This window comes from Nothobranchius furzeri, chromosome 19 (assembly GCF_043380555.1).
Source record: "Nothobranchius furzeri strain GRZ-AD chromosome 19, NfurGRZ-RIMD1, whole genome shotgun sequence".
Taxonomy (NCBI): domain Eukaryota; kingdom Metazoa; phylum Chordata; class Actinopteri; order Cyprinodontiformes; family Nothobranchiidae; genus Nothobranchius; species Nothobranchius furzeri.
The window spans coordinates 8,444,314-8,469,708 of record NC_091759.1 but is presented as its reverse complement, the minus strand read 5'-3'; the positions used below and the strand labels follow the sequence as shown (position 1 = coordinate 8,469,708).

The 25,395-nt window shown below is 39.5% G+C and overlaps 2 protein-coding genes across 3 annotated transcripts; one reads left to right on the top strand and one right to left on the bottom strand.

Moving 5' to 3' along the window:
* Positions 1-5,708: 5,708 nt before the first annotated feature.
* tmem268 (transmembrane protein 268) lies at positions 5,709-16,035 on the bottom strand. Of its 2 annotated transcripts, none has more exons than XM_054745064.2 (9): positions 15,941-16,035; positions 9,884-10,013; positions 9,413-9,507; positions 9,222-9,329; positions 7,724-7,876; positions 7,511-7,621; positions 7,090-7,179; positions 6,777-6,995; positions 5,709-6,099 (listed from the first exon to the last, which is right to left on the bottom strand). In XM_054745064.2, exons 2-9 carry the CDS (start codon positions 10,008-10,010, stop codon positions 5,932-5,934), a joined length of 1,071 nt encoding a protein of 356 aa, XP_054601039.1. In that variant the 5' UTR covers positions 10,011-10,013; positions 15,941-16,035; the 3' UTR covers positions 5,709-5,931. The 2 variants fall into 2 exon arrangements, with proteins under 2 accessions (XP_054601039.1, XP_015828971.1); XM_015973485.3 differs by lacking the exon at positions 15,941-16,035 and adding an exon at positions 13,951-14,090.
* Positions 15,166-25,250, top strand: LOC107394512 (sialidase-1). The gene is made up of 7 exons (XM_015973481.3): positions 15,166-15,383; positions 15,959-16,148; positions 17,466-17,728; positions 18,077-18,259; positions 23,830-24,049; positions 24,784-25,030; positions 25,116-25,250. Exons 1-6 carry the CDS (start codon positions 15,294-15,296, stop codon positions 25,002-25,004), a joined length of 1,167 nt encoding a protein of 388 aa, XP_015828967.3. The 5' UTR covers positions 15,166-15,293; the 3' UTR covers positions 25,005-25,030; positions 25,116-25,250.
* The last annotated feature ends 145 nt before the right edge of the window (positions 25,251-25,395 follow it).

Genomic DNA, 25,395 nt, shown 5'->3' with positions numbered 1-25,395 from the left:
GCATGATGAACATAAATCCATGCTGATGGGCTTTCAGTGCAAAAAAAGGTAGATGCTCTCACAAATGAGTGTTTCGTAAATTTGAAGTTCGTGCTACGGTATTTTTCCAAATGTCAAACAAGGTATCATCAAAACTAAGATAGGGAGATTTAAGTGTTGCATTTTTAAATATTAGGTCTGCAGAAATTGTTTTTGCAAGTATTTTAGAGAGTATTAGCCTTTTTGTGTGGCACACCTCTTTCTATTTACTCTCTCGGACACTGTTAGTAGTGCAACATTAGCTGTATGAGGCAACATAGCCCCGCATGTCATCCTCTGTTTGTCTCTGTTAGTTTTACGTATTAAGACTCGATGTGTACATCTGGTTTCTATAATGTAGAGCTGAACAGCAGTGTTGCTGTTGTCTCTGAGACTAAATATGGCGGCTATAGTCTTAACAATAATCTGAAGTTTCTGGGGTTATGAAATTAATATTTGTTTCCAGTTGCAAAGAAAAATATGATAAATGCCTCTACTCTATTGTGGCACAAACAGTCTCCCTTCCTTGATCTCTGTATTATTGGACCTAGATTTCTTCATTCTATCATCCACTGGTCTCTATAGTGAAAATATTATTTAAAGACTGTAGAATTTTTTATGAAAATTATGTTTGTTGGCACTAAACATAAATGGAGACAGAAAAAACAGATTTATGGCACAGTTTATTACCAATATTATAAATCCTCATGTGTTTATATTCAAAACCAAAAAAATATATATATCTGGCACAACATCAGACAAGGTTTAACTAATCAGACTAATTTGTTAAAACATTTTAAAGTATATTTTCTGCTGCTTTATTAGAAATGACATTTAAAATTGGGTTGTTGTGGGAGAAATATGGGGTGCCATTTGTAAAGTCAAATGAGTCCTCATTTAAAAGCAGTATTTTGGGTTATTTAGCACATCACAAGAGCAAAAGAATAATGGGAGTTCATTTGTCAAAATCAGATTTTCACCGTGCAATTCATGCATTCATGAATATTAAAGATCCCAACTAAATATTTAGTTAGGAAGCAAAATCTTTAATTTGGAGTGAAATATTTATTTTACAAACTAAATATTTAGGTCAGAGTTTGTTAAATAAATATTTCATTTACTTACTAAAGTTTTAATTTGCTCCACATTAAATATTTATTTTCCAAACTAAATATTTAGCTGGGATCTAAATATTTAGTTCCAAATTCAATATTTAGTCAGGAAATTATTTATATTTATTTTACAAATTAAATATTTTGGTCTGACCTACTTAGTTTGTAAAATAAATAATAACCTCTAAATTCATTATTTATTTTACCTACTAACTATTTAGGTCTGACCCAAATAGCTTAGAAAATAATTATTTAACTCTAAATTAAGTATTTAGCTTGCTAATTAAATATTTATTTGGGATCATTAACATTTATAAATGTATGAATAACATGGTGAAAATATAACTTTGAAAATAACTTCCATTTTTTCTCTTAAGATGGGCTAAATAACCCAAAATAATGCTGTTAGGTTATGACTGTTTGTGACCTTACAAATAGCACCCTGTAGAATGTGGTGCAATAAACTGTTAGAGTAAACCAGCATAAACCTAAATTTGTAAACATAAATTTGTAAACTTTTTTTTTCTTCACATTTGAGTTGCTTGTATTTCCATCTAGCTGTTTGTATATCAAAATGCTCAATGTTGTGAAGAAATATAAATTAAAACATTTATAGTCTATAAAATGGCTGCTAGGTGCTTAAAAAAACACATGTTGAATTGTTAATCAGCAAAAGCATCTCAATTTACAAACTCAAATAAATCCTTGGAAGACCATTAAAAAGAAATTAGGGAAATATGTAACAGAGGAAATCTTTGCACATGTTTTTTGTTTTCAAATTTTTATGGTGATTTCTTAAAGCTTTTTTATTTTCCAAACACAAAAACCACATATATACTATCAAGTTGAGACGCGTAGCAATGCTAACGTCTCAGATAGCTGTGCTAAATGAAGCGTAGCTAACAAAAGAAATTTATGCTAGCGAAAGAAATGCAGGAAGCTGCTATCCTGACTATTGTCAAATGTTTTTTAAGTCTGCCTTTTAGCACCTCTATTATTTGCTTTGTAAATATTTAAAATATAATATAAAATGTTCATTATTGAGGTGTACAGGAGTACCAGGTGTGTTTCATGTATTTTTAGAGTCAGGCTAGCAGCTGTTTAACTCAGAGCTGCAGCTACACGTTTACGTGAAAGTAAACATTTAATTTTTTTTATCTCTCTTTAAAAAGCCAAATAAAGTACCTCTAGAGTCTCAACTAAATGAAAATCGGTGTTAAAAATGTAAATGAGGGACAGTGTTGTTTATATATATATTATTTATTTATTTTTTTCTGTTCAGAGTTTATTTCCAGCTTGTCAATCTGAAGGGTTGGTCATTCAAGCAGCTAAACCTGTGTACCCGTGGGGTTTATTATTCTCATATTCTTGGCTGTATTGAACATGCATTGGTTGCTTCTGAATTGAGTTGTTTGAGTAAATAAAATAATAATTCAGATTTGTGAGCGATACTTTTGGAAAAGGGTTTGCTTCATTTCCTCATCTGGTTTCCAGCTCTCCATCCTCTCCGTCTCGATGGCTTCTCTTCACTCCCTCATCACCAGGATGCTATTTATAGTTGCCCCGCTTTTTTGCCTCTCCATTCTCTTTTCCTCTATGTCAGAGCATGATCCACAGAAGCTCTCACAATCTTGTGTCTAATTACAAGAGCTCTTGTGGGTATTTGTGTTGCAGCTGCTGGTTTTTCCACCTCATAAAACGAAGATCTCAAACCAAGTCTGCAACAAAAAGATTTTGAAATGAGTTTAGCTATTATCATGCTTCGAGGAGATCCATGAATCTTTTATCTAAACTGGACTTGGCTTGTGTTTGAATGTGAACTGAACTAGTTTTTACTTGAATTAGAGCTCAAAATAAATAAATATTGATTAAAATGGTAATTTTTAAATTAAAATCATCAAACCTCTGACAGAAAGGAGGTTGGGAAGAAGAGCCAACCTGCGCCTTGAAGATCACAGATAGCCGTTTAGCTTCCTGAGGTGAGTCTGTGTCTCTGGGATCGTTTAATTTGGCCTCACGCTGCAGGACTCTTCCATCACACGGTCTGCTGTGTTTGTGTGATCCTGCTGCTCCCCTGCTGGCTAATAATGGGTGAAGGGATGGTTTAAGATGACGGGATGAAAACACCTGCACTTCTGCATCAAGCAGGCGGGTTTCTAAACCTTTCATATTGTGTTTTTATTGCATAAAGGCTCATTTCAGAGTTCTCTGGTGGTGGTTGTAATGAATTAATTTACATGTTATTTCATGAGCCATAAGACATGAGATTCCATGGTAAATATGAAATCAACCTTATGGATCTGTGGGTACTTTTTAACCAGAAGATTGGAACTTTTTATTGCAGGGATTATGTAACCACTTCATATTAACTCAGAGACAACAGAAGAGAGATTCAGGTTTTAAAAGGTTAAAGATTTATTACTAAACAAATTAAAACCAGACTAACTTTAACACTAAATGTATGGTGTTGCTAAGGTGAAATGAGACGGAGAATGGTGTTCAGAACCAGCAAATCTGAAGAAAAGATTAGTTCTGGTGGGAATGAAGGTGATGTCTTGAGCTGAGCTTTGATTAGGAGACTCAAAAACACATTCAATGCCATGTTGTCGCTCCACACATACCCTTAGAATGAGACCTCCGTACAGATCCAGAATGCCAGGTACTCGAACCCCTCTTTCGGTTCCGGAAGCCGATGAAACAGCGTCAGCAGTACAACAGACTAGTCTTTGGACTGTCTCCAGGTAAAAAGCGACAGTTGGTTGACTGCGTCAGACGGACCCAGAAGGTCAGTGAGTTCAGCTTTTATTCTGAAAGGAACCGTTGCAGCAGGTGGAACGGCAATAGGTTTATCCAGCCTGTCGTTGGTTCTTTCGGCTGAAGAGGAAAGTTACTGATTGGCCACTCCGTCAACTTCTCTTGACCGCTTTGAACTGGCCTTAAAGATGACGTGGGCATAGTTTTATACTTTGGGTGTTTTGGTTTATGGTCGAATGAAAAGATGACAGGTTTACCAAGCACCACCAAAACCACGCCTCCGTCAGATCTGGCAGATTCTGATTGGATCAGTAAAAGCAATGTGTCGTCTCTTAACGGTACGTGAAATCAGTCCTAGTGGAAACATTTAAAGTCATATTACTTATTATATTCTAAAGGATTATAATAAAGTAATTAATATTTTGATTCACAGATTGGTCACATCTTATTATTGACTAACACTTTGTTTGATTAGCTTTATTAAAAATAGAGTTCTTTGATTTATTAAAAGGAGAGAGTCCTTATCTTCATTGTTCTCTTGGGCTTGAAAAGAAGCAGTTTAGAGCAAATGCATGAGATCTTGAGGCAATATGTCATGCAGATTAGTTCTGTGTCAGAGGAGAGGGGGAAAATGACTTTTAGGTGGAAAACAGTCATTTCATTTCATTACATGGTGGAAGGAGGAGAAATTGTCTATGAGATTAATGGTTTATTTGACATTTTCCTGTTTGAGGGTGTTAATAATCTGTAAAACAATATTTATTTTTTTAGCAGGAAACAGTCCCTTTAGATTCATAACTGCAGCTTAAAAAGCTATTTTTATTAAGGAATAAAACAAGTTGCTCTTTATTTTCAAATCAGGAGAAAATTTTCATTTAATACATTTCTTATTTTTAATTTTCAATATTTATCTATTTGTTTTTCTTTAATTTATTTATATTTCATTAAATGCATTTATTTATTAAAAAATGTTTATTTTCTCAGTGGTTCACAAAATATGAGTGGTTGAAAACACTTTCAGCCATTAAATACACCAAAAGCAGTATTTAAAATAGGAAATATTGGTATGTAAAGCATGAATTGTGAAAAGATGAGAAAAAATCAAAACTAGTCAGCAAAGTTGATCTGTTTATTGGCTAATGTTAATAAAATTGGCCCTTACCACCTCTAGGTCCTCCACCAGAGGGCAGTAGAGGTGTTGAATTTGACAGGTTTTTGCTGTTAAACCTAAATCTAGAAAGCCCATAAAAAGTGGATTAGCACAAACAGATGGCATGTAAACAAATGTTGGACCGGAGGTCAGATCCATAATTCACACAAGGGCTCATGGGGGCTATAAGGTCGATACATATTGTAGACTTTTTTTTTTAACTTTGTATATTGTTCTTCTTCCATCATGTTGGGGATAGTGAAACCCTAGCGCCCCCTATGGACAAGCCGCCACTGGAAGGCATCTGGCTTTAAGGCCAGAAGTGGTTTGATGTGAATTTGTGACAAAAGTCTAGGAGTTATTTTTTATGATGTTTTTCATAAAACTTCACTATCGCCTGCATTTGAATTAATGAGGAGTTTTTAAAAAGTCGGACCAACAGCTTCTTGTAAACCTTTTATTTTATAAACTTTTATACGTACAATTTATGCTCATCTACATAAAATTTATAATCTGAAAAGTTGCAGCTGCCAAATAAATATAATTAGTTTCTAGTAGGTGTAGTGAATATAGAAGCATAAGCATGGATAAAAACACTCGTATACAGCTTTAGCATCCTGTAGATAAAAAATCCCCAAAAATCTATTATTTATACAAATAATTTAACTGTCTGTGATTGTCGGGTACAAACATTGTTTCCCAGCAGTTGAACCAAGCGCTGTTCTCTCCGCTAACAATGTTTGGCAGGAAGCAAACAAACAAACAAACATCCAGGAGGGGCAAACACAGAGCTGGTGTCTGCATGTAAACAACCAAAGAGTCAGAAGTTCATCATGAATGCGATTATTTTCTCACATTAAGGAAAGTCAGTTTGTTCTCCAGGTCGCTGAGGTTTTGTCACCGAATGATTTTGTTCATGATGAACTGGCAGAGGCACAGGGGCGCGGTGGTGCAGTGGTTCCTCCGGGGCCGCAGGCGGTGGTGGGACGGCCCCGACAGCCTGTCCGACATCAGCAGCTTCACGTAAGCGGCGCTGTACGTCACCAGCAGCTGCTGCGCTTTGCTCTAAACAGACACAACTTGTATTATCATACCTATCTTTATCATCTCAGCTTTTGTCCTCATCTCTTCTCCTTTCATTACAAACCAAGCACATCATCTTTACTTTAGACATGCCATTTAAAGGTGCTTGAGGTAAGAATGACATCTGGTGGTCAAATTTGGGTACTGCAGCTCACGTGTCAAAATAAACAAGCCCACTCTAACTGTTTTAGTTACGGATCAGGGCCAGCAGATTCTAGATAACAAGTGAAGACGAGTCGTAAGTTGTCAGGTAAATACATTTCACCCTGAGATTGGGTAATTGAAGAGATAAGAAAGCTTTTATTGTCGATTTCTTCATGTGCACTAGAAATACAAAAACAAAAAACAGAAAAGAAGCTTGAGATTTTTTCAGAGCCGACTATCTTTTTCTAATTCACCGTTAGCATTGATAACTCATCATTAGCCTCTAGCCTCGTTTAACTGATATTAGAGGAATACTAAAAAGATGCCCGACTTGCAGGTGTTTAATTACAAATGTCTATGCAGCATGGTGCAACCCCCTCTTTCACATATGATTGGCTCAAGAACCAGGAAGCATGGATGCGGGAAGGATTGTGAACAAAGACTTGACACAGATGTGTCATTTATGTTGCTGTACAGAAGCTCCTTTGACTGAAAGGAACCCAAATGATTCTCACCTGAGCAGGTAAAGAAGCCTCAGGGACCAAACTGAAGTTAGAGGGGAGTATAGCGCCTCCTCTAGGGCTGGATGAGGCACTGCATCTCGTGTCCCCATTCCTCAGCAGAGGCCTGTTTTCGTCTGAGTCCTGCTCCTCATCTGAGCCCCCGACCTCAGGGTCAACAGGAGGTTCCTTGGCCACCAAGACCAGATGTGACATCCTGCTCTCCAGTTTGTTCTACAGGACGTGATGGACTCAGTCATTCTGTCAAACCTTTACCTAAGTTAACAAATGAGTTTAATCTCTAAAACATCTGGAATCATCAACTCACCTGAGTCTCGAGAGCCACAAAGCAGCTCTCATCTAAAGCTTCAGTCAGTGTCCTCAAACAGAGGGACATGTCCCAGTACACAAAGAACAACTACAGAGACACAAAAAGGTGAGGACAGCAGCTGTAGATCTCACTCTCACACTGATCACATTCAGTGGTGAGTTACTTTTGTTAGAAATCTCTTAATTTTCTTCAAAATTAAATTTAATTCATTTTAGGCTTCACTCATTTAATTTGGCAAAAAAAAAAAGCCAGATTCAACTTAAAAAGTTGACTTTGTCTCTGGATCAGCAGGAAAACGTAATTAGAAAGGAGTTAATGTGTAAGTAAATATTGTTTATAATATTCAAGGAAACCTTAAACTCTTTTACATTTGTTCTAAAATTATCCACAAAACAATTTCTAATTTCAGAAGACAAACCTGCATTTTTCCAGTGCAGTTCTGCACCCAGTCAGCCACACCAACCAGCAGCTTGTATTTGATCATCCTCTCATTCACCTGGACCAACCGAACATCTATGTTGATGTTGATCTGACGCAGAAACAGTTGGACATTCATGATTCATGAGAACATCCTAGCTGTAACATCCTCCAGCTCCAAATGTCACACCGCCGTCACAAACACGCCTATTACCTCCTTGTTATTTTGATGGAGGATGTAGATAATGGCGGTGGTGAGGAGGATAGAGACGAGGCTGACGGAGAGACAGAGGACCCAGTAATCACTGACACTTATGTAGAGGTGGAGAGTGGAGAAGACGGCACACCACACCACCACATACATCACCTGGTGAAGCAAAGTCATTGAAATAATTAGATTTTCTAAATAAAAGTGTCTAAAAAACTTTTCACTGCTAGATCATTTCTAAATTGCACTATGTAACATTTTTCATTTAGCCAATGAATGTTTTAGGTCATTAAAGGAGACATATTATGCAAAATTATCTTTTGCATACTTTTGTGCTGCCACATGGGATTCTACTGTCTGTAAAAACTTCATTCCTTTTCTAGGAATTATGTGGCTAAAATGAGCCGTGTTCAAAAGGTCCCATTTGTGATGTCACAAACGGGGAAATAAGAATACAACCACTTATCATGTGGAAAAAAGTGTCGCTACGGGTGGAGCAGCAGCGGCTCTACTCCAAGCCCCTCTTAGGGCTGATTCATGCTTCTCCGTCTGCGTCAGTGCGGAGACACGCAACACCATTATCCGTCCTTGCGGACCTGCTGGAGGGCTCCGCAAGGACAGACGGAGTCGAGCTCTCTTTTCTAAACATCCGTCAGTCGAGACGGACAACGCAAGCTTGTGATTGGTCAGGACGCCTCTGTTGTTTACAGCGCCGCCATTGCGCCCTCAAAAACACAAAGAGAGCCGAGGATAACTAGCGGCAGACACGGAGAAGCTTGAAGAATACCTCGCGAAAAAACTCTAAAAATATGAACGTTTAATTCCCCGTGACTGGAGGAGTGAAAAGATGGGCAGCAAGCGTTTTATGTGTGGACGGAAATGACAGGAAACGTGGGTTTAGAAGTGGCGAGCGCATGAAGAGATGGAGGAGAATGAGAGACAAATATGTTCGTGTTAAAAAGTCTCTTCTATACAAAAAAACACAATATAAACACACGATCTTGGACCGATACATGACAGGATACCACAGAACAGTGCTACGCCCCCTGCTGTCCTGCCGGGCAATTGCTTTGCAACACTCTCCAGGAGACGGAGAAGTATGAGAACAAAACACTTCCGTCAATCCGTGCGTGTCTGTCCCTTGCGGAGCTGACGGAGAAGCATGAACCAGTTACCAGATATGGGAGCTACACGGTTTATAGCAGCCAGTCAGAGTATGGGTGGGCGTGGCTAACTTCTGCTTGTTTTCTTAAAGCAACACAGCCCTGAAATGGCTCATTCTGGAAGGTATGGAAAATGTCAAGACTAAAACTGCTGAAAGTGGTTAATACGGGGGAGATTTTGTGAAAAGAACTTCTTGAACATCTTTTGAATCAATCATAGAACTATTAAAACCTAAGAAAAATGTTATATGTCCCCTTTAAAACAAGAAACCTGCCAAAATTTTGAAGGAAGTTTTTTTTAAAAACCCTTGAAAAATAGAAAAGATAAAGGCAGTTCCTACCGGTGCCAGTAGGAAGTGGAAAAACCCCGAATTGAAAACCATGTATCTCCTGATGGAGGAAACATCCAGGGCTGTTTTCAGAGGCTCCTCCATGTCAGTGACAGGAATCTACCGTGATAAAACCACACAGAGCATACAAACAGCCAGTGAAAACAGCCAGAAAGGCCTCTTTGGTCAGAGTTTGAACCAACCTCAAAACCATCCTGCTGGAGCTTCCCTCGACACTGAGACAGATCGAACCTGGGGTTTAGGATGGAGCTGCTCGGCATCGCCACGACACACTGACCTTATGACCACACAGAGGACGGAGAAGATGAAATAAAACTACTGGATGAGGCCATATTTGGTGCTCTTAGGTTTCAAAAGAGTAAAGAAACAAAAAAACGCATCCTCTAAATGCTGGGAAAGTAGGAGTTATAAAGCTAACCCAAAATATATTTTTAAACATACAGAAGAAGCCTTTCATCATAAAATTATGTCATGCCTGTTTCTTCAGATTTTTTGAGTCTAAAAGATAGCAAGAAAAGTGCAATTATTTAGTATAAAGGCCATAAGATAAACCCAAACACTAGAATAAAATATAAAATAACAAAAAATTTCTAAAATAAACGTTTTTTTTTTTTCTTCTTCAAATGTACGAAAAAGCAACAAGTTTTAGTTACCATTTGACCAGTTGGATGTATTGTTGTTGGCTGATTGGTCTCTTCTGGTTTGTCTGACATCCACCTTTGTCTCCTCCATCACCTGGTGATCCCCGTCCCAGGCCTCCATCATCCCCGATGTCACCATGTGCTGAAGGAGAAGAAAAACATCACCATTGGCATGAAGCCTCTTAAATAAACAAGGAAATAAATGCTTTTCAATCTCTAAAAATAATAGTATTAGTTAAAATCTTTACAAGAAAGCAAGAGTTAACACTAAAATATTCATCTTAATGGTTACATTAACTAGTCGTTAATTAATAATAGTGGTATTTTAAGGTTTTCCCAGTTTAAAGCAGTTTAATGTGTTTTTATTTATCTCCAGTAAAACCTAAGACGTTGATTTCAAGCCTGGATACTGTGAAGCACAATTAACCATAAATTATGATGGTATTATTCAGATCAAATCATTGATTTAATACTTTTAATGCTGTTCATAACTGAACAGGGCCTCTTCTGTGGTTTGGTGTTTTCTTGGTTTATTTTATTTTCTCCATCCACACTCACACAGTCCCAAAGAGCTCTCTGAATTGTCTTGTTGATCAGCGTTGTTAAATTTCCTTTTAATTTCTGTCCTCAGTTCAACGTGCATTAATGCGGCTGAATCACATCTCCAGGCTAGAACAGGAGAAACTTGTTGGATGTGGTTTGGGGTTTATTTATGTATTTTTTATTATTTTATAGCAAGCACAAACCTGCACAGGTTTGCATTTCCACTGGGTTTTGCCGCCCACATATTAGAAGAAGCTTTTATGTTCGGCAAATGAGTTTTAGGCCTTGAACTGTGATGTTCTAATAGATCAAACACTTGTAGTTTTTTTTAGTTTGTGCAACAACAAAACAGCCAGATATCTTGCAAAGGTTCATTATTTGCTGATTATTTCAGATCATGCATGCATGCATGGCAACACCAGATATCCCAGTATGAAACCTCTTTATTTCAAACCATGATGGTTATTCTAAAGAATGCAAAAACTCAAAGTAGAAACATCCAAGCTGCTGAGCTCTTGTTTGCATGAAAAAGGTTGAACTTTTCCACAGTTCAAGAATCGGGCTTGTGCCAGATAACTTTTAGAAAAAGGCCAGCGGTTACCTGTCTGATAAGCTGGCTCACTGTTCCCTTAGCATGAAAGAAGCATGACAAACACCAGGAAACAAGATTACTTCTGCTTTCAGAGAGCAGGGCTTTTCACAAAGGCTGTCACTTTATTAGTTAGGGTTAGGCTACCACTGCCACTGAATTCTTAAATTTATTAGGGTTAGGGTACCACCACCACAGAGGTCTTAAATTTATTGTAACATTGCAATGGTCAGTGTTAGGTACTGTTTGTTTCAACATCTGGTCAACAAGGAGACATGAGACTGCATGTGTCCTCTCTAAATCAGCCTGCTTCCATCCCACCAGCTGGAGCTCAGAGCCTGCAGCTCTGAACACAGATAACGAAATGTCAACAATAACATTCTCTCCTCAAGATCCAATCTTTCAGGATTCTTCATGCCTCCATATAAGGAACACTCGCAGCCCGGATTAGTTGCTAAGTCAAAGAATGATTTCCTAAATCAGGTATGAACTTCTACAACTTATAAGCTAGATAATCATTAAATAAACGTTTGTTTATTGCTACTTATAATAATTATAATATAATGAAATGTTTCATTAATCTGTGCTCAATGATTGATGTTTGAAATGTTTGTTTATTTATTTATGTTTATTTATTTGGCAGACGCTTTTATCCAAAGCGACTTACAATTTATAACCTATAGGGCATGTTGTGATCTGAAATAAATGAACGTTATGTTATGATTACAGTGATTGAAATATGTTTCAGCACGTTGATGTGACAAGGCCATAACCATTTGCACTCACACAAGGACAAAGTAAGGTTAAACTCGTGACACATAAATAGTCCTTTACCCAGATCAGAGCGTCCGGTATCAAAGAAGGCGTGTTTCTGAGAAACTTGGTAATATTCCTCAAACTTGTCAACCTCTGGTTGGCTACACAAATTATAACATGAGAACATTAAAACCAGATTACTCTGGTGGTTCCTCAGTTCTAGAGAAAGCTTCAGACCGGCCATCTGAAGCAAAACCCTCTTTAACCATCAAAGCTTTTGACACGTCGTCAAAACCTATTTTGCACCTGCAAAGCTGATACAGCAACAGTTCCTGCAGAACAAGCTGATATTGTTTAGACTCCTTCAGAGTCCCAGACACGCGGTTCCATCCATCTGTCGTGACCCGAGACGTCTCTGGACTGAAGGGTCGGTGCCACGGTATTCTACAGCCCTCCGGTGCCAGAGGTCATCCCACCTCTCTGACCTTCGGATCCACCAAGAGGGTCTCCGAAAATGGGTGAAGTAGACACGCAGATAGCGTCAACTTCATGGCTTAACGCTCTCCTAGATACGGAAGTTCTGATAACATCGCATTCACACATAGGTTTCATACATCACAGTAAATGCTTGGTTAACTTGTCACGTTTTAATTGTTGGTAAAATAAATTCTTACTTTCATAAACCTGACTCTTTTCTGAATCAATCCCTTAATAAATAAAGAAACCTAGAATCTTCTGATTGATAAACACAGTAAAGACCAAGCTGGGTTGATATTCTATATTTAGATGGAGTATCACAGCTTACTGGTCATAAGTAGAGGTAGTATATATAGAGCAGGGGTGTCAAACTCATTTTAGCTCAGGGGCCACATTGAGGGAAATCTAGTCCCAAGTGGGCCGGACCGGTAAATTAAAAACAACTTCAGATTGTTTTCTTTGTTTTAATACAATCAATATAAAACAAGGCTGGAGCCTGAGGACAGTGTATTCAAAATAGTACAAGTACAACACCTGAAGTGTACTTGAAAATTTGAAAAAAATAAAAATTAATAAATCAATTAAAAAACATTCCTTAGTGATTCAGAGCTTACAGATCACATGGCTAGATCAGTTTCATGCAGCACTTAAAGTATATTTGACTCATTTTACTTTACATCTTTTAGCTTTCACCAGCACATCAATATCAGAAGTCACATCCTGAGTGGCGGCCAACTTCAGGATGTGATTCAAGTTCTTGTGTGAGCCTTGAGAGCAGCTTTGTTTTATTTATACTCATTACAGAGAAAACTTGCTCACAAAGATGCATTTATTTTCACTCTACATTGTAAAGTATGAAAATATAGTTTACACAACCATCTCGCGGGCCGGATTTAACCCGCTTGCGGGCCAGATCCGGCCCGCGGGCCACATATTTGACACCCCTGATATAGAGCTCTTAAAGCACTCAATTTACCAAACCCTACATTATTAGGGTTAGTGTACCACACTGAGCTCTTTTATCAATTAGGATTTTAAATCTGAGCTGTAAATGCACAGAAAGAGTGCTGCATCAATGTTCAGCCACAGCTTCGGAGGTCAGTCCCCTGATTTGTGTATGTTAAATACAATCGTGTCAGAAAAGATAAACCAAACTCAGTCCAACTGTGCATCTGGTTCTATCACACGCTCTTGCCCCGTCACCTCTGAAGGAGATGCATTTTGACAGTGAAGTGTGACAAACTCCACCCTGTGAGTTTTTTTTCTTTCATTTTCACTTCCTTGCCTGTCACGCCTCACTGACACGCAGTTATTTTGTTTCTTTTGCACAAAAACAAGCAGAAGTCTGCAAACTATCTAAAGCTACATCTTCAACGCTTTGTTGCCACACAGCTTGTAAACACGACACCTTAAAACAGCATACTTTAACATCCCCTGCTGCAACTGCTGTAAATAGGCTTTTTCAGTACGTCACTTCCTCTTTAAGTACAGCAGAACTCTAATGGATAAACATGCTATTTCAACAAACCTATGAAGATCTTTCTGCAGCAAAAGCACCTTAATTGGGGGTGATTTTATATAAAACTAAGTCATATAATAATGCAAAAAATGTTCTTCCTGTTAGATTTTCAAGCTACTTACCTATAAATAAGATCAAACAAGAAAACCTGCATAAATGAAGCGAGAAGTTTTGACAGGAGTGGTCTTGTCCTACCTGTAATTTAGATGAGAGTTCATCCCATCAACAGAACAAGCTGGAGCGTTTTTCATTTTCCTGAAACATTCTTCCTAAAGGGCTGAGGAGCCAACGCTACAGAAGTTATCCTCACATCAAAACGTGTTCAGCTCGTTCTCTCTCTCTCCCTCTCTCTCTCTAGCTTGTGACTCAGATCAGCTGGGCCTCATGACTGCAGGAATGTGGTTTCAGATCATCTCTTAAACACAGGAAGTGCAAACTGTATAGTCATCTCTTCGAGGAAGAGCAATTTTTAAAATTAAACTTATTAATTCCTATTTCTAATCTCTGTGTTTTTAGTAAGAATACATGTTTTTGTCATTTTGACACATGGCATGTTGGGTTTTCATTAACTTTTAGGATGACTCTTTATTATCTTTGGCATCAAGCTGCACCTTTACTGGAACTGTCACACATTAATCCAGAAGTTCAGCGAGACCAATGCCAAGACCACAAACATGTTACTTTTGCTGAACACATGAATGTTAAATATCCAAACCTGCTAATACAGAAACATGGTGCCACTACAAGAAAATAACATGAACTTGGCTGTGAATTTAAAAAGAATAAAGCAAATACTAATTATAAAAGCACCAACTAAGGCCATGCAGCAAATTATTCATTATTTGTGCAAACTGCATAATATTTCCCTCAAAATAAAACATTTATATCTGAAAAGTCATGCAAATATAGAAATTAAAAACAGGATACTCAAAGTTGTCTATTTAAATGTTATTTCAGTGATCATTACACCCCACAATGATATGTACATGTGAAAAAGGCGTATTATTAAGGTTTAATAAATATCAATCATAACAATAAATACCAAAAGTTTTTACATCACTACTCCCATTAAAAGTGTACAGTACTGTAGAAAATTACATTTGAATGAATGAATGAATGAAAGTTTATTTTTTAACACAAATCCATAAACTGCTCTATTTCACATTTTCCATAAATATTTATGTACACACATAAAAAAGACCAGTTTTTCAAATCTCTACATACATCTGGGGGGAAAATATATTTATATTTTTTAAATAAAGTTTACTAATAATGTAAATAATGATTTATTACAACACATTAGTTTAAAACGGCAAGAAATGTCAAACCTTATGACATGAACATCTGCAAAATTTCTACTATAATACCTCTGCTTTTATTTTGGCAGGTGACTGCAGTCACGTGACCACACACGTTGGTCACTTGACACCGCATTATTTAGTTCTTTGTCCATGTGTACGGGTCACTTTACTTTCTTTTCTGCTTTTTCCGCCGTAGTTTGACGTTCAGCTCTTTTTCGTTTGATAGTCAAGTTCAAAATGAAGTTTGAGCATTTTTTCTTCTTTGGAACCGGAAGTCAGGTTGTTTTTCTCTCGGTACTGTTGTGTGTCTGTACCAACAAGTCTCAGGTAAGAGACGGATAATACAGCCAAGCAACAAAGTTAGTCGAGGCGAATAAAAGGTTTCATTTAGGTTGGAAGAAGCTATGTAATACATTAAAGACACGAGAAGTTGGTCGGATCTGTAGTTAAAAGACAAATAATCCGCTAAAAAATAGATTTTACATGGGATTGTTTCATTTTAGCAATAAATGGAAAAACTGGATCGAAGGTAACATGGAATTATGCAGTGGTTAATCTTAATATGATTGTTTATAAAATTTGTATTACTGAACAGGGGGGGAAATGTGTCTGCAGCTCATTGCACAACATGGTGGAGGCATAATCATGGTTTCAGGCTTTGCTGTGAAGCATCTTGATACATTTCTTAAAATAATTTGATTTGACTTCATATTCAGTAGGATTTGAAAAATTAAAGACTCCTACATGTTTCAATTTGCCCACCAGACTGCCTCTGTGTTTGTAATGCTACAGGTAAAGGTAACACACCAGCCCAAACTGGTTACTGCTACATGTGGTAATCCAGGTACATCATCTGTTAGCCTTGTTATTTTACCTGGGATTACCTGTCTCGTGTTGTTCAGATTGATCCCCTGGTGTACGAGGAGCAGCTTCTGTGGGTGAGTGGAGTTCAGGGGGAAGTGAACACCTTCAGGATCCCACTCATCACCTTCACCCGGGATGGAAGCTTGCTGGCCTTTAGTGAAGCCAGGAAGTTGTCTTTCGATGACATTGGAGCAAAGTTTATCGCCATGAGACGGTCCACCAATAAAGGTAGTTTATTTACCTGAGTCTTTAAAGTGATTGTGTGTATTTTCCCTGGCGAAAGGAGGCTGCGTGGTGGCACAGTTGTTAGCACTGTTGCCTCGCAGCAAGAAGATTGCAGGTTCAAAACTTGGCTGTGGCCTTTCTGTGTGGAGTTGCATGTTCTCCCCATGCATGCATGGGTTTCCTCTGGGTACTTTGGTTTCCCCCACAGATCACAACATCCCCTGTAGGTTAACAATTGTACATTGCTTTGGATAAAAGCGTCTGCCAAATAAATGAGCATTAAAGAACATTTAAAAAAAGTACATAAGTGCCTTACCAACGGAGGGCCATTAGGGTCAAAAATCCCTGAGAGCACAACCTCCAGCAAAAGGACAAGCACATCAGACTCCCTTTCATCACTGGCAACGAGTGAAGCAGTAAATGTGTAAAACAACAATGTTTATGAATGGTGAAAGTTTTGTAACCATTTGTTACAAATCAGTAAATGCATTTTGTCCTCACAGGCTCCCGTAGAAGAAAACATGGCGTTCAATATGGTGTCGCCCAGAGACTTATGGCGCTTACAATTTAGCGTCGGCAAGATCAAGGTTTGGTCGGACTGGATGGCGTGAGTTCGGTCTCGAACGGGTGGTGTAGTGTTCACATATAAATCCGAGGGACTTCTCAGGAATGCAGAAATCCCCGAGCCTGTGGGCGGCATGTAATACACGCGGGAAAGTCTGTGGTGTCGTCCCTTATAAGGTAAACAAAGACAGCTATGCTATTCTCCCGTTCCCACACTGATAGGCAGCTCTGGGATGGCAGCTCCGTGCTACAGACAGAGTTTACTCAACAGCATCTAGCATGACAATGAATCGCGCATGCGGGAACCCCCACCCCCAACCCCCCCCCACTGGCTCATTCTTCTCACAAATCAGAGGCGGTAGGCGTAATTTCAGCCGGCCAGTCAGTCCGTAGTGTCGCCTTGGTCCAGTCTGGCCGCTGGGGGAAGGTCTGAAAAAATGAGCCGTCACGGCACCGAAAATGCAAATCTGACCTGTGTGTGAAACCAAATTCTTGTGCAGTTTGATACCTTCTGGTGCCATTAGACCTGCTCCTATGTATTTTCGACCTGATTTGTATGGTTATATGTTACAAGGCATCACTTAATTCAATTTCAACAACATTTTGATGGATATTTCCAGAGAGTAACAGGGAAATTACACATTGTCTCTTTAAAAACATCTTTTATCTGGATGAAATGTAGCAGAAACACCTGATCTGTGACCTATTTTATTAATAAGGTAAGGATCAAGCTGGCGTTTTCCATCATTTCCTTAGGGAACACCTGGTCCCCAACTGCCTTCATAGTGAACGATGACTACCTCAGTGATGGGCTGAACCTGGGCTCTGTGGTGGTGGACGAAGAAGTTGGTTCAATAATCCTGATCTACTCCCACTGCTTCCACCTTTACCACTGCAGCCCAGCCAGCACCATGATGGTGGAGAGCCTGGATGACGGCCTCAGCTGGAGCATGCCCAGAAACCTGTCGGTCCAGCTTGGAGTTAAAGCTTTCCTTGCTGGACCGGGCTTTGGGATCCAGGTGGGAAAATGGTTTGATACCAAGGCAGTGAACTACATGGACAGGAGCTTATTTTGTATTGTATTATAATTAGTTCAAATGTAGACCACATGACCTTGATTTTCTTAATGATGTCATAAATCTACAAAGTAATATAGTGTGGCAGAAATAACTGTATGTAATGTTTTAGTTGATAAAACAAACTATTCATCAAAATTTTTGTTGTGACTATTGAAATACGACACAACTAAAAGTATTCACAAGATAATTTACAAATTAGGATGTTGAATAAAACACAATTTTCATCTCAGCAGTGAGCTCATGTCTAATTTAAAATTTGAACCCTATTTGTGTTTTTTTCCTCTACAGAAGAAACACCACCCAGCCAAGGGGAGGTTGGTAGTTTGTGGACATGGGACGATAGAGGGAGACGGTGTTTTTTGCATCCTGAGTGACGACCACGGAGAGAACTGGTATAATGGAGCAGCGATGAAGAGCATCCCTTACAACCAGCCTAAGAAAGCTCTGGACTTTAACCCTGATGAGTGCCAAGTATGATGCTACTCTGCTGGTTTTATGTAAACACTCAAAGAAACATCTTATTCTGGCCAGTTTAATCCTGCCCCCCCCACCCCCCACCCGGCCCCACCCCCACCCCCCGGGATTATTTATTTATTTATTTATTTATTTATTTATTATCATCCTTCATTCTTCTTTTTGGTTCATACCATACGGAGCCCAAGTCTCCTCCCTTTCCGGTTGGCTCATGGGTTCCTGGAAGAACGAAAAAATGAGGGGCTAAAAGAGCTATTTTCTAATCCGCTCAGCCTTACGCCCTGGATCACACGTATGTTATACTGCAGTTTAAATCAAAAGTAATTGTTAAGCAGAGCCCAAATAGATACTGGCCTAAACTTGCTTGTGTCTGGAGAGAACAAACATGACTGGAGTCTGGATGCAATGAGAACACTCAATCAATCGTTTATTGGTACGGGTGCAGCTTAAATAGGAGAGCACATGGCATGATCACATGACAAACACACCTATGAGGAATGAATATTGGGAGCACCATCATCAGTCACTGAATCCGTTGACACCCCCGCTTGCTCACACATTATTCACAATCAACAAAGCAAAAACAAACACAGGAACATCATCTTTGCTTGGCTGCTCCCCAAACAGAAACATGGAAAAGGTAAGTAGTTTCCCTTTTGTGGCTGGTTCAGTCATAAGGTCAGCTACCATCTGATCTGTTGGGCAATACTCCAAAAACACTTCACCATTGTTAACAGTTGATCTCACAAACTGGTATTTGATATCTATGTGCTTGCACCTCTGTCTTTGAACAGGATTCTTTGCCAGCATATTTGTGCCCAGGTTATCTTCAAAGATAACAGGCAAATCACACCGATAATCGTTTAAATGTTCAAGCAGTTGAGTCGAATACAAACACTCTTGCATGGTGTAAGCCAATGCCATGTACTCAGCCTCACATGTTGACAATGCAACAGTTGGCTACTTTTTGGTCTTCCAAGAAATCAGAGGACCATTCCTACATGGGCTAACACAATAACCAGATGTACTCCGTCTGTCATTCGCATCACCGGCCCAGTCTGCTTCACTGTAAGCTAACAAGCTTAACCCTTCACCACATTTCCTGTAACAGAGGATCTTGTCTTTTGTGCCTTTCAGATATTTCAGTACATGCTTTACAGTTGTCCATTGCTTTTCTGTTGGCTCACTAAAATACTGAGACAACTTGCTAACAACAGATCAGCTCTAGTGCATGTGGTCAGGTAGATCAGGCTTCCCACTGCCTCTCTATATTTCCTGGGATCATGCAGTTTTTCATCACCATCAGTGTAATTTAATTTCGGTTCACAAGGTGTCGACCTAGGTTTTACAATCCTGCATGTCAAACTTTTGAAGCAGTTTGCCACCATAACTGTGCTGTGACATAGTCACACTTCCATCACACTGGTAAAAAGAGATACCTAGAAAAGTTTTCAGTCTTCCCAAATCTTTCATGTGGAACTCCTCAGCAAGCATTTCTTTGACAGCTTTTAAGGCTCTCATCACTAGCAGCAATAATCAAGTCATCCACCCATATCAATATTACTACTTTTTCATGTTCTGTTTCTCTCTTGTAAACACGTTGGTCTGCTGGATTCTGTACAAAGGTGTGTTCACACAGATAGTCATGTAACATTTTATTCCAGTTTCGACCTGATTGCTTTAGTCCATACAATGATTTCTCAAGTTTGCACACAAGTTTTTCATTTGTCTGAGACTACATCATCCTTCTGGCTGCTTCATGTAAATCTCACAATCGGTGCATGTAGGAAAGCTGTTTTAACGTCCATCTGACGGAGAATCAGATCCTCTTGAGCAGCTCTCTGCATTAACACTCTAACACCGGTAAGGTTAGCGGTAGGAGAAAAGGTTTCTCCATAATCTATACCCTTCTCCTGACTATACCCCTTGGCGACATAACGGACTTTGTACTTGTCAGATCCATCAGCATTGTTTTTGATAGAATTCACCCATCTACCCCCCACTGCTTTCTTTCCCTCAGGTAGGGTGGTCAGAGTAAATGTGTGGTTATCCCTCAATGATTTAATCTCCTCATCCATTGCATCTACCCACTCTCTTGAGTTGGATGGAGCTACGGCTTCTCTGAAAGTTTGAGGTATATTGGAAATTTATCTTGTAGCAGTAATCAATGTTGATCTGAGCCTGATCCATCTCCACCCCATAGAAGTCTGTTCTCCTTCTCTCTCTTCTAGGGTATCTCTGTGGGGAAACTGATTCTGGCTTGACCTCAGCCGGCTGCAGGCTTATCTTATCTAGGTCTTGCCTAGTCTCTGGGATGTCGAACTGCTTATGTTCATCAGGGTCAGGTCTGGTTGTACTATACACAAACTTCATTATCATCGGACATGTCAACAGTCTCCTTTCCATCATTTGAGATGAGCCTCACCAGTCTGTGTTTCATCACCTTTCTACTGTCAGGATAATAGACCATATAGGCTGGACTGTTTTTGTCATAGCCAACAAAAATACCTTTGTCAGACGTTGGGTCTGGCTTTTTCCTGTCCTGTCTATAGGCATAGCATACAGTACCAAACTTCTACATCCTGGACTAATTGGGTCTCCTTCCTGACAGCATAAAGTAAGGTGTTTGTCTGGTACGATTATTGAAACATCTATTTCTCACCACTGCTGCTGTCTGTACTGCATATGGCCATAGCTCCTTTGCTAACTGGCTTTCCAAGAGCATACATTTAGCCATGTCAAAAAGAGTTCTCCAGTACCGCTTAGCAGTACCATTCTGATGTGGTGAGTATGGTGCTAATGTCTCATGTCTGATTCTGTTCTTACGAAGTAGTGCTCGATAACCCTGCCCAGTAAACTCAGTACCATTGTCAGATCTGATACATGTTACTTTACCATATGGGGCTGTGTCAGCTAAGAACCGCTCTGTGGCTTCCACTGTGTCACTTTTGTTTTTCAGAAAGTACACAAACACTGCACTTGAATAGTCATCGATAAAGGACAGAGCATACCTATAGCCTTCTCTGGACTTAGGATCAATGGGGCGTGCCAAATCTGCATGTACCAACTCTAAAGCTGACTTGGCCCTCACATCAGGTTTCCTGTTCCTGCTCTGAGTGAACTTGCCTTTAACACACACATCACATTGCATAGGCTTGGATACTTTGCCCTTTATTGACATACCAACTACAACGCTCTCTAACTTCTGGACATCGTCAAAATTGCAGTGTCCCAAAATCTCATGCCACGTCTGGATATTATGACAACCCATACATGTATCATCACAGTCATTGTTCGGTGGCTTAGTAGGCAAATAAATCAGTATGTTATATTCATGAATGACAAAACATGTACCGTCTTTGTACTGCAGGATGTCTTCACCCTCCTTGAAGATCACCGTTGCCCTGTTGGAAGTTGCAGCTCTCACAGAGAAGATATCTTGGGGATAAGTGGGGATATACAGTGCTTGTTTCAGTCTAGCTACGAGGTGCCACCCCTTGTTGCCGGCCAGGCACACCTCTGCTTCCCCTCTCTGCTCGGCAACCCCCTTGCACCTCGTACCATCTGCCAGCTCTACGCAGTGCGTCTCAGCCTGGAATGAGTCGTCGAAGCTCTTGAACTTGGTCAGGTCTGTGATGATATGCAATGTTGCACCGGTGTCAACCATCAACCCTTTTCTGGTGACACTACCCTTCGATCGACGATCACTGGTCACCAGCTTGAAGATAAAGGTGTCGTCCGTCTCTCCATACACCCCACATGCATTATCTTGATGCTGCTGTTTCCGTCCTCCCTGCCATGCAGTATTCTTTCCTTGGCTGTACCGCTGTTGACCACGATGACACCGTCTTGCCTTGTGCCCTTTCTGGCCACAACGGAAACATTCAATTTCCTTGCTTTCAGTACCCCGTGCCCTTGCTTCTGCTGGAATGCAGGCCTTCCTTGGTGATGCCCAGGCCCCTAAGACATTGTCATCAGCCACATTTGTGTGGATACTCTCAGTACTCTCATAACTTTGCAACTTTGTCTTAAAGTCTGCAAAAGAGAGAGTCTCTTCACTTTGAGTGATAAAAAGGGAAAAAGGATTAAATGATTCTGGAAGGCCCTTCAAAACCATTGCAACTAATAGTCAATCACTCAATACTTCTCCAGCATTCTGCAGCGCTGTGAGCCCGTATGACAAAGGCAATCACACTCTCGCTGCTCATCTTTTGCAAGGCAGTCAACTCTGTGTACAGACTAACAATGCGGGGCTTCCCCTTGCCAGCATAATAGTCCTGCAAAATCTTGAGTGCACCACGCCCATCATCTGCAGCCTCTCGCATGACCAGGGACAGACTTTTATCATCAAGGAACTGAATCAATTCAGCATATGCTTCAGCATTCTTCCCTGCATCCTCAGCCTGTGCTTCTGCATCCGCATCCTCATCAGGCCCATTTAAAATTGTGTCCTTCAATTTCTGCAACCGCAGATGGCCCAAAAACTTTGTCTCCCACAGTTCGTAGTTTTTTTCATCTCCATCAAACACAAGGCGGGACCAATGTGGCTTGTCCGTTCGCTCATGGTGGTAGTACTCCAAAACTTGCAAACAAACTGGCTTGCAGTGGCTACTCACACAAACTTGCACAAACACAAACGAGCCTGGGCCCATAACTTGTTAAACAGAGCCCAAATAGATACTGGCCTAAACTTGCTTGTGTCTGGAGAGAACAAACATGACTGGAGTCTAGATGCAATGAGAACACTCAATCAATCGTTTATTGGTACAGGTGCAGCTTAAATAGGAGAGCACATGGCATGATCACATGACAAACACACCTATGAGGAATGAGTAATAATTGGGAGCACCATCATCAGTCACTGAATCTGTTAACAGTAACGATGGATGTTTCGACCACACCAGTCACATACTTTGAGATTTATCAGCTTGTAAAAGTTCGTAATTAACATGACTACACTGGCACGTCGCACATGTAACATCACCACATAATCTCCTCTCCCCTAGCATAGCTGCAACTTACCAAATAGCCAAATTTATGGTGGTTATTTCCTCCTGTGGGAAGGATTTGAAGTTTGCTGAATTTACAGCCATTTCCCTCTTTTTTTCTCCGTGTCTCGCTCGATGATGTCACTTCTGTGAAGCGCATTTGTAGTCGTAGACTTATTTTCACACAAAACCTAAAATAGCATTTCCCCCGTTCGAAAATAAGCGCTTTCTTGGTATCAAAATGCTTCTTTAAAATTCACGGACATCATATGTGAAATCCATGGCACAAAACAAGCGGAATTAGAAAATAGAGCTTTTAGCCCCATTGACTTGCATTCATTTTTTCGTTCTTTCGGGGACCCATGTTGCAGAAGTAGATGGGCGAGGCTCCCTATCGTGAACACCCGAAAACCTTATTTATTTCTACTTTGAATTGGTATCTGCCCCCTCTAGTGGACAAATATAACTGTTGCATTCATAGTTTTGTGTTTTTAATTTAATTTAATAATTTTTCTCTTTGCTGCATTACTGTTCTGTTTTTATCACCATCACTTCATCTAACCCTTTTTTTTTCTGCAGCCAGTTGAAATGCCGGATGGCAGCATTATGATCAACGTGCGCAACCAGAACACCTACCACTGTCGGTGTCGCATTGTCCTCCGAAGTCTGGACGGAGGGTTGACTCTCCCTGTGGATGAGCTGTATTTTGACTACAAACTGGTGGATCCAGTCGTTGCAGCTGGAGCTCTGCAAAAAAATGGAGTGCTGTACTTCACCAACCCCTCCAATAATCAACATAGTAAGAACACATATTTATTGTGGGGCATTGCAATAATACCGGAAGCCTATTTCTACCAGTGCAAGAAAAAAATAAAGGCTAAATGTACCGTAAGACCAAGAACGTTTCATATTACTTGATATAAATCTTGTTTTAACGGAAAACTTTCAATTTTATAACAACCTATTAAATTGGTTGTAATGAGAATGTTTCTCGTATTAGCATGTTTACTATCTCGTAGTAACAAGAAAGGTTGTAATGGTGAAATGGTGATATATGTTGGCATGTTCTAATATGAATGAATGAGTCGGTTATTCCAGTTTTTGATTTTCAGCCTAAGTTAAAGGATGAAAACTGCAGAACAATGGCTTTTTGTGTCAAAAGAGGTTTCATTTAAGCATTGCAATTTCAAAATAAAAGGTTACTGACAAATTCCAGCTTCTTAAAAGGCATAAAAGGACTCCCGCTGACTGAATGTTCTCCCTCCGTTCCTCTTGGAGGTGATTCAAACATCCTACGAGATGTCTATCTTTTACTGTTACGAGCATTCTCATTATTATGAGTTATTAAACACTGTCTCACAGTAACAGGTTTTAGTATCCCATAATAAAGACAAGCATTCATGTCATGTGATACGGCTCCTTTATTATTTTTTTCTTGCACTGACAGCAATAGGCTTCCGTACTTAAAGAATGTCTGTAAAATGTGTACAACAAAAGGACAGAATAAACAAACTAACTTGCTCCACCCCTCAGGAGTGAATCTGACGTTACAGTGGTCTTTAACGAATGGGTTATCATGGGAAAATGAAGTGTTCCAGATATGGGAAGGACCAAGTGCGTACTCCTGCATAACAACGCTGAACAGTGGCTCGGTAGAAGATGAGAAGTACATTTTTGTTGTCTATGAAAAAGGACACAAGGACTATTGGGAAACTGTGTCATTTGTCAAGATCCACCTCTACGGTGGCCGGTAGCGTGATTGAAGAGTAAAGAATTTCAGGTTGTTAGAAACAAATCTAAATAAATTTGTTCTCGTTGTTCAGCCTGACTCTTGTTGAGCTTTCCGGTTTGTTTTTGTCTTTCAGATTCAAACCAGTAAGGGAGAAGGAAACCAGGGGAGTTTAATTTTTACTCATCGACTTTCTCAGGAAAATAAAAGAAGCTTTTTGTGTTCAGTTAAAATCATATACTGAAAAAATAGATTACACTGTGATTTTCCAGCTACTTTTGCTCACTTTTCGAGTCTAAAAATGTGTTCTTCCACTTTTATTTTGTTTTTTAAACCTTTTACAGCTGATCCAAACTTTGTGATTGTTGTGCCCAGCTATTGCAGACTTTTACAATTTTTAGGCCCGTAGCTTAGTT

Excerpts from the sequence above, each read along its gene's own strand:
- tmem268 (XM_054745064.2), bottom strand. The coding sequence starts at position 10,010 with ATGGTGACATCGGGGATGATGGAGGCCTGGGACGGGGATCACCAGGTG. Across the intron at positions 9,508-9,883 it reads TACATCCAACTGGTCAAATG|GTCAGTGTGTCGTGGCGATG; the intron begins GTAACTAAAACT and ends TGTGGTCATAAG. Across the intron at positions 7,622-7,723 it reads TCCATCAAAATAACAAGGAG|ATCAACATCAACATAGATGT; the intron begins GTAATAGGCGTG and ends TTTCTGCGTCAG.
- LOC107394512 (XM_015973481.3), top strand. The coding sequence starts at position 15,294 with ATGAAGTTTGAGCATTTTTTCTTCTTTGGAACCGGAAGTCAGGTTGTT. Across the intron at positions 18,260-23,829 it reads TTAACCCTGATGAGTGCCAA|CCAGTTGAAATGCCGGATGG; the intron begins GTATGATGCTAC and ends TTTTTTCTGCAG. Across the intron at positions 24,050-24,783 it reads CCCCTCCAATAATCAACATA|GAGTGAATCTGACGTTACAG; the intron begins GTAAGAACACAT and ends TCCACCCCTCAG.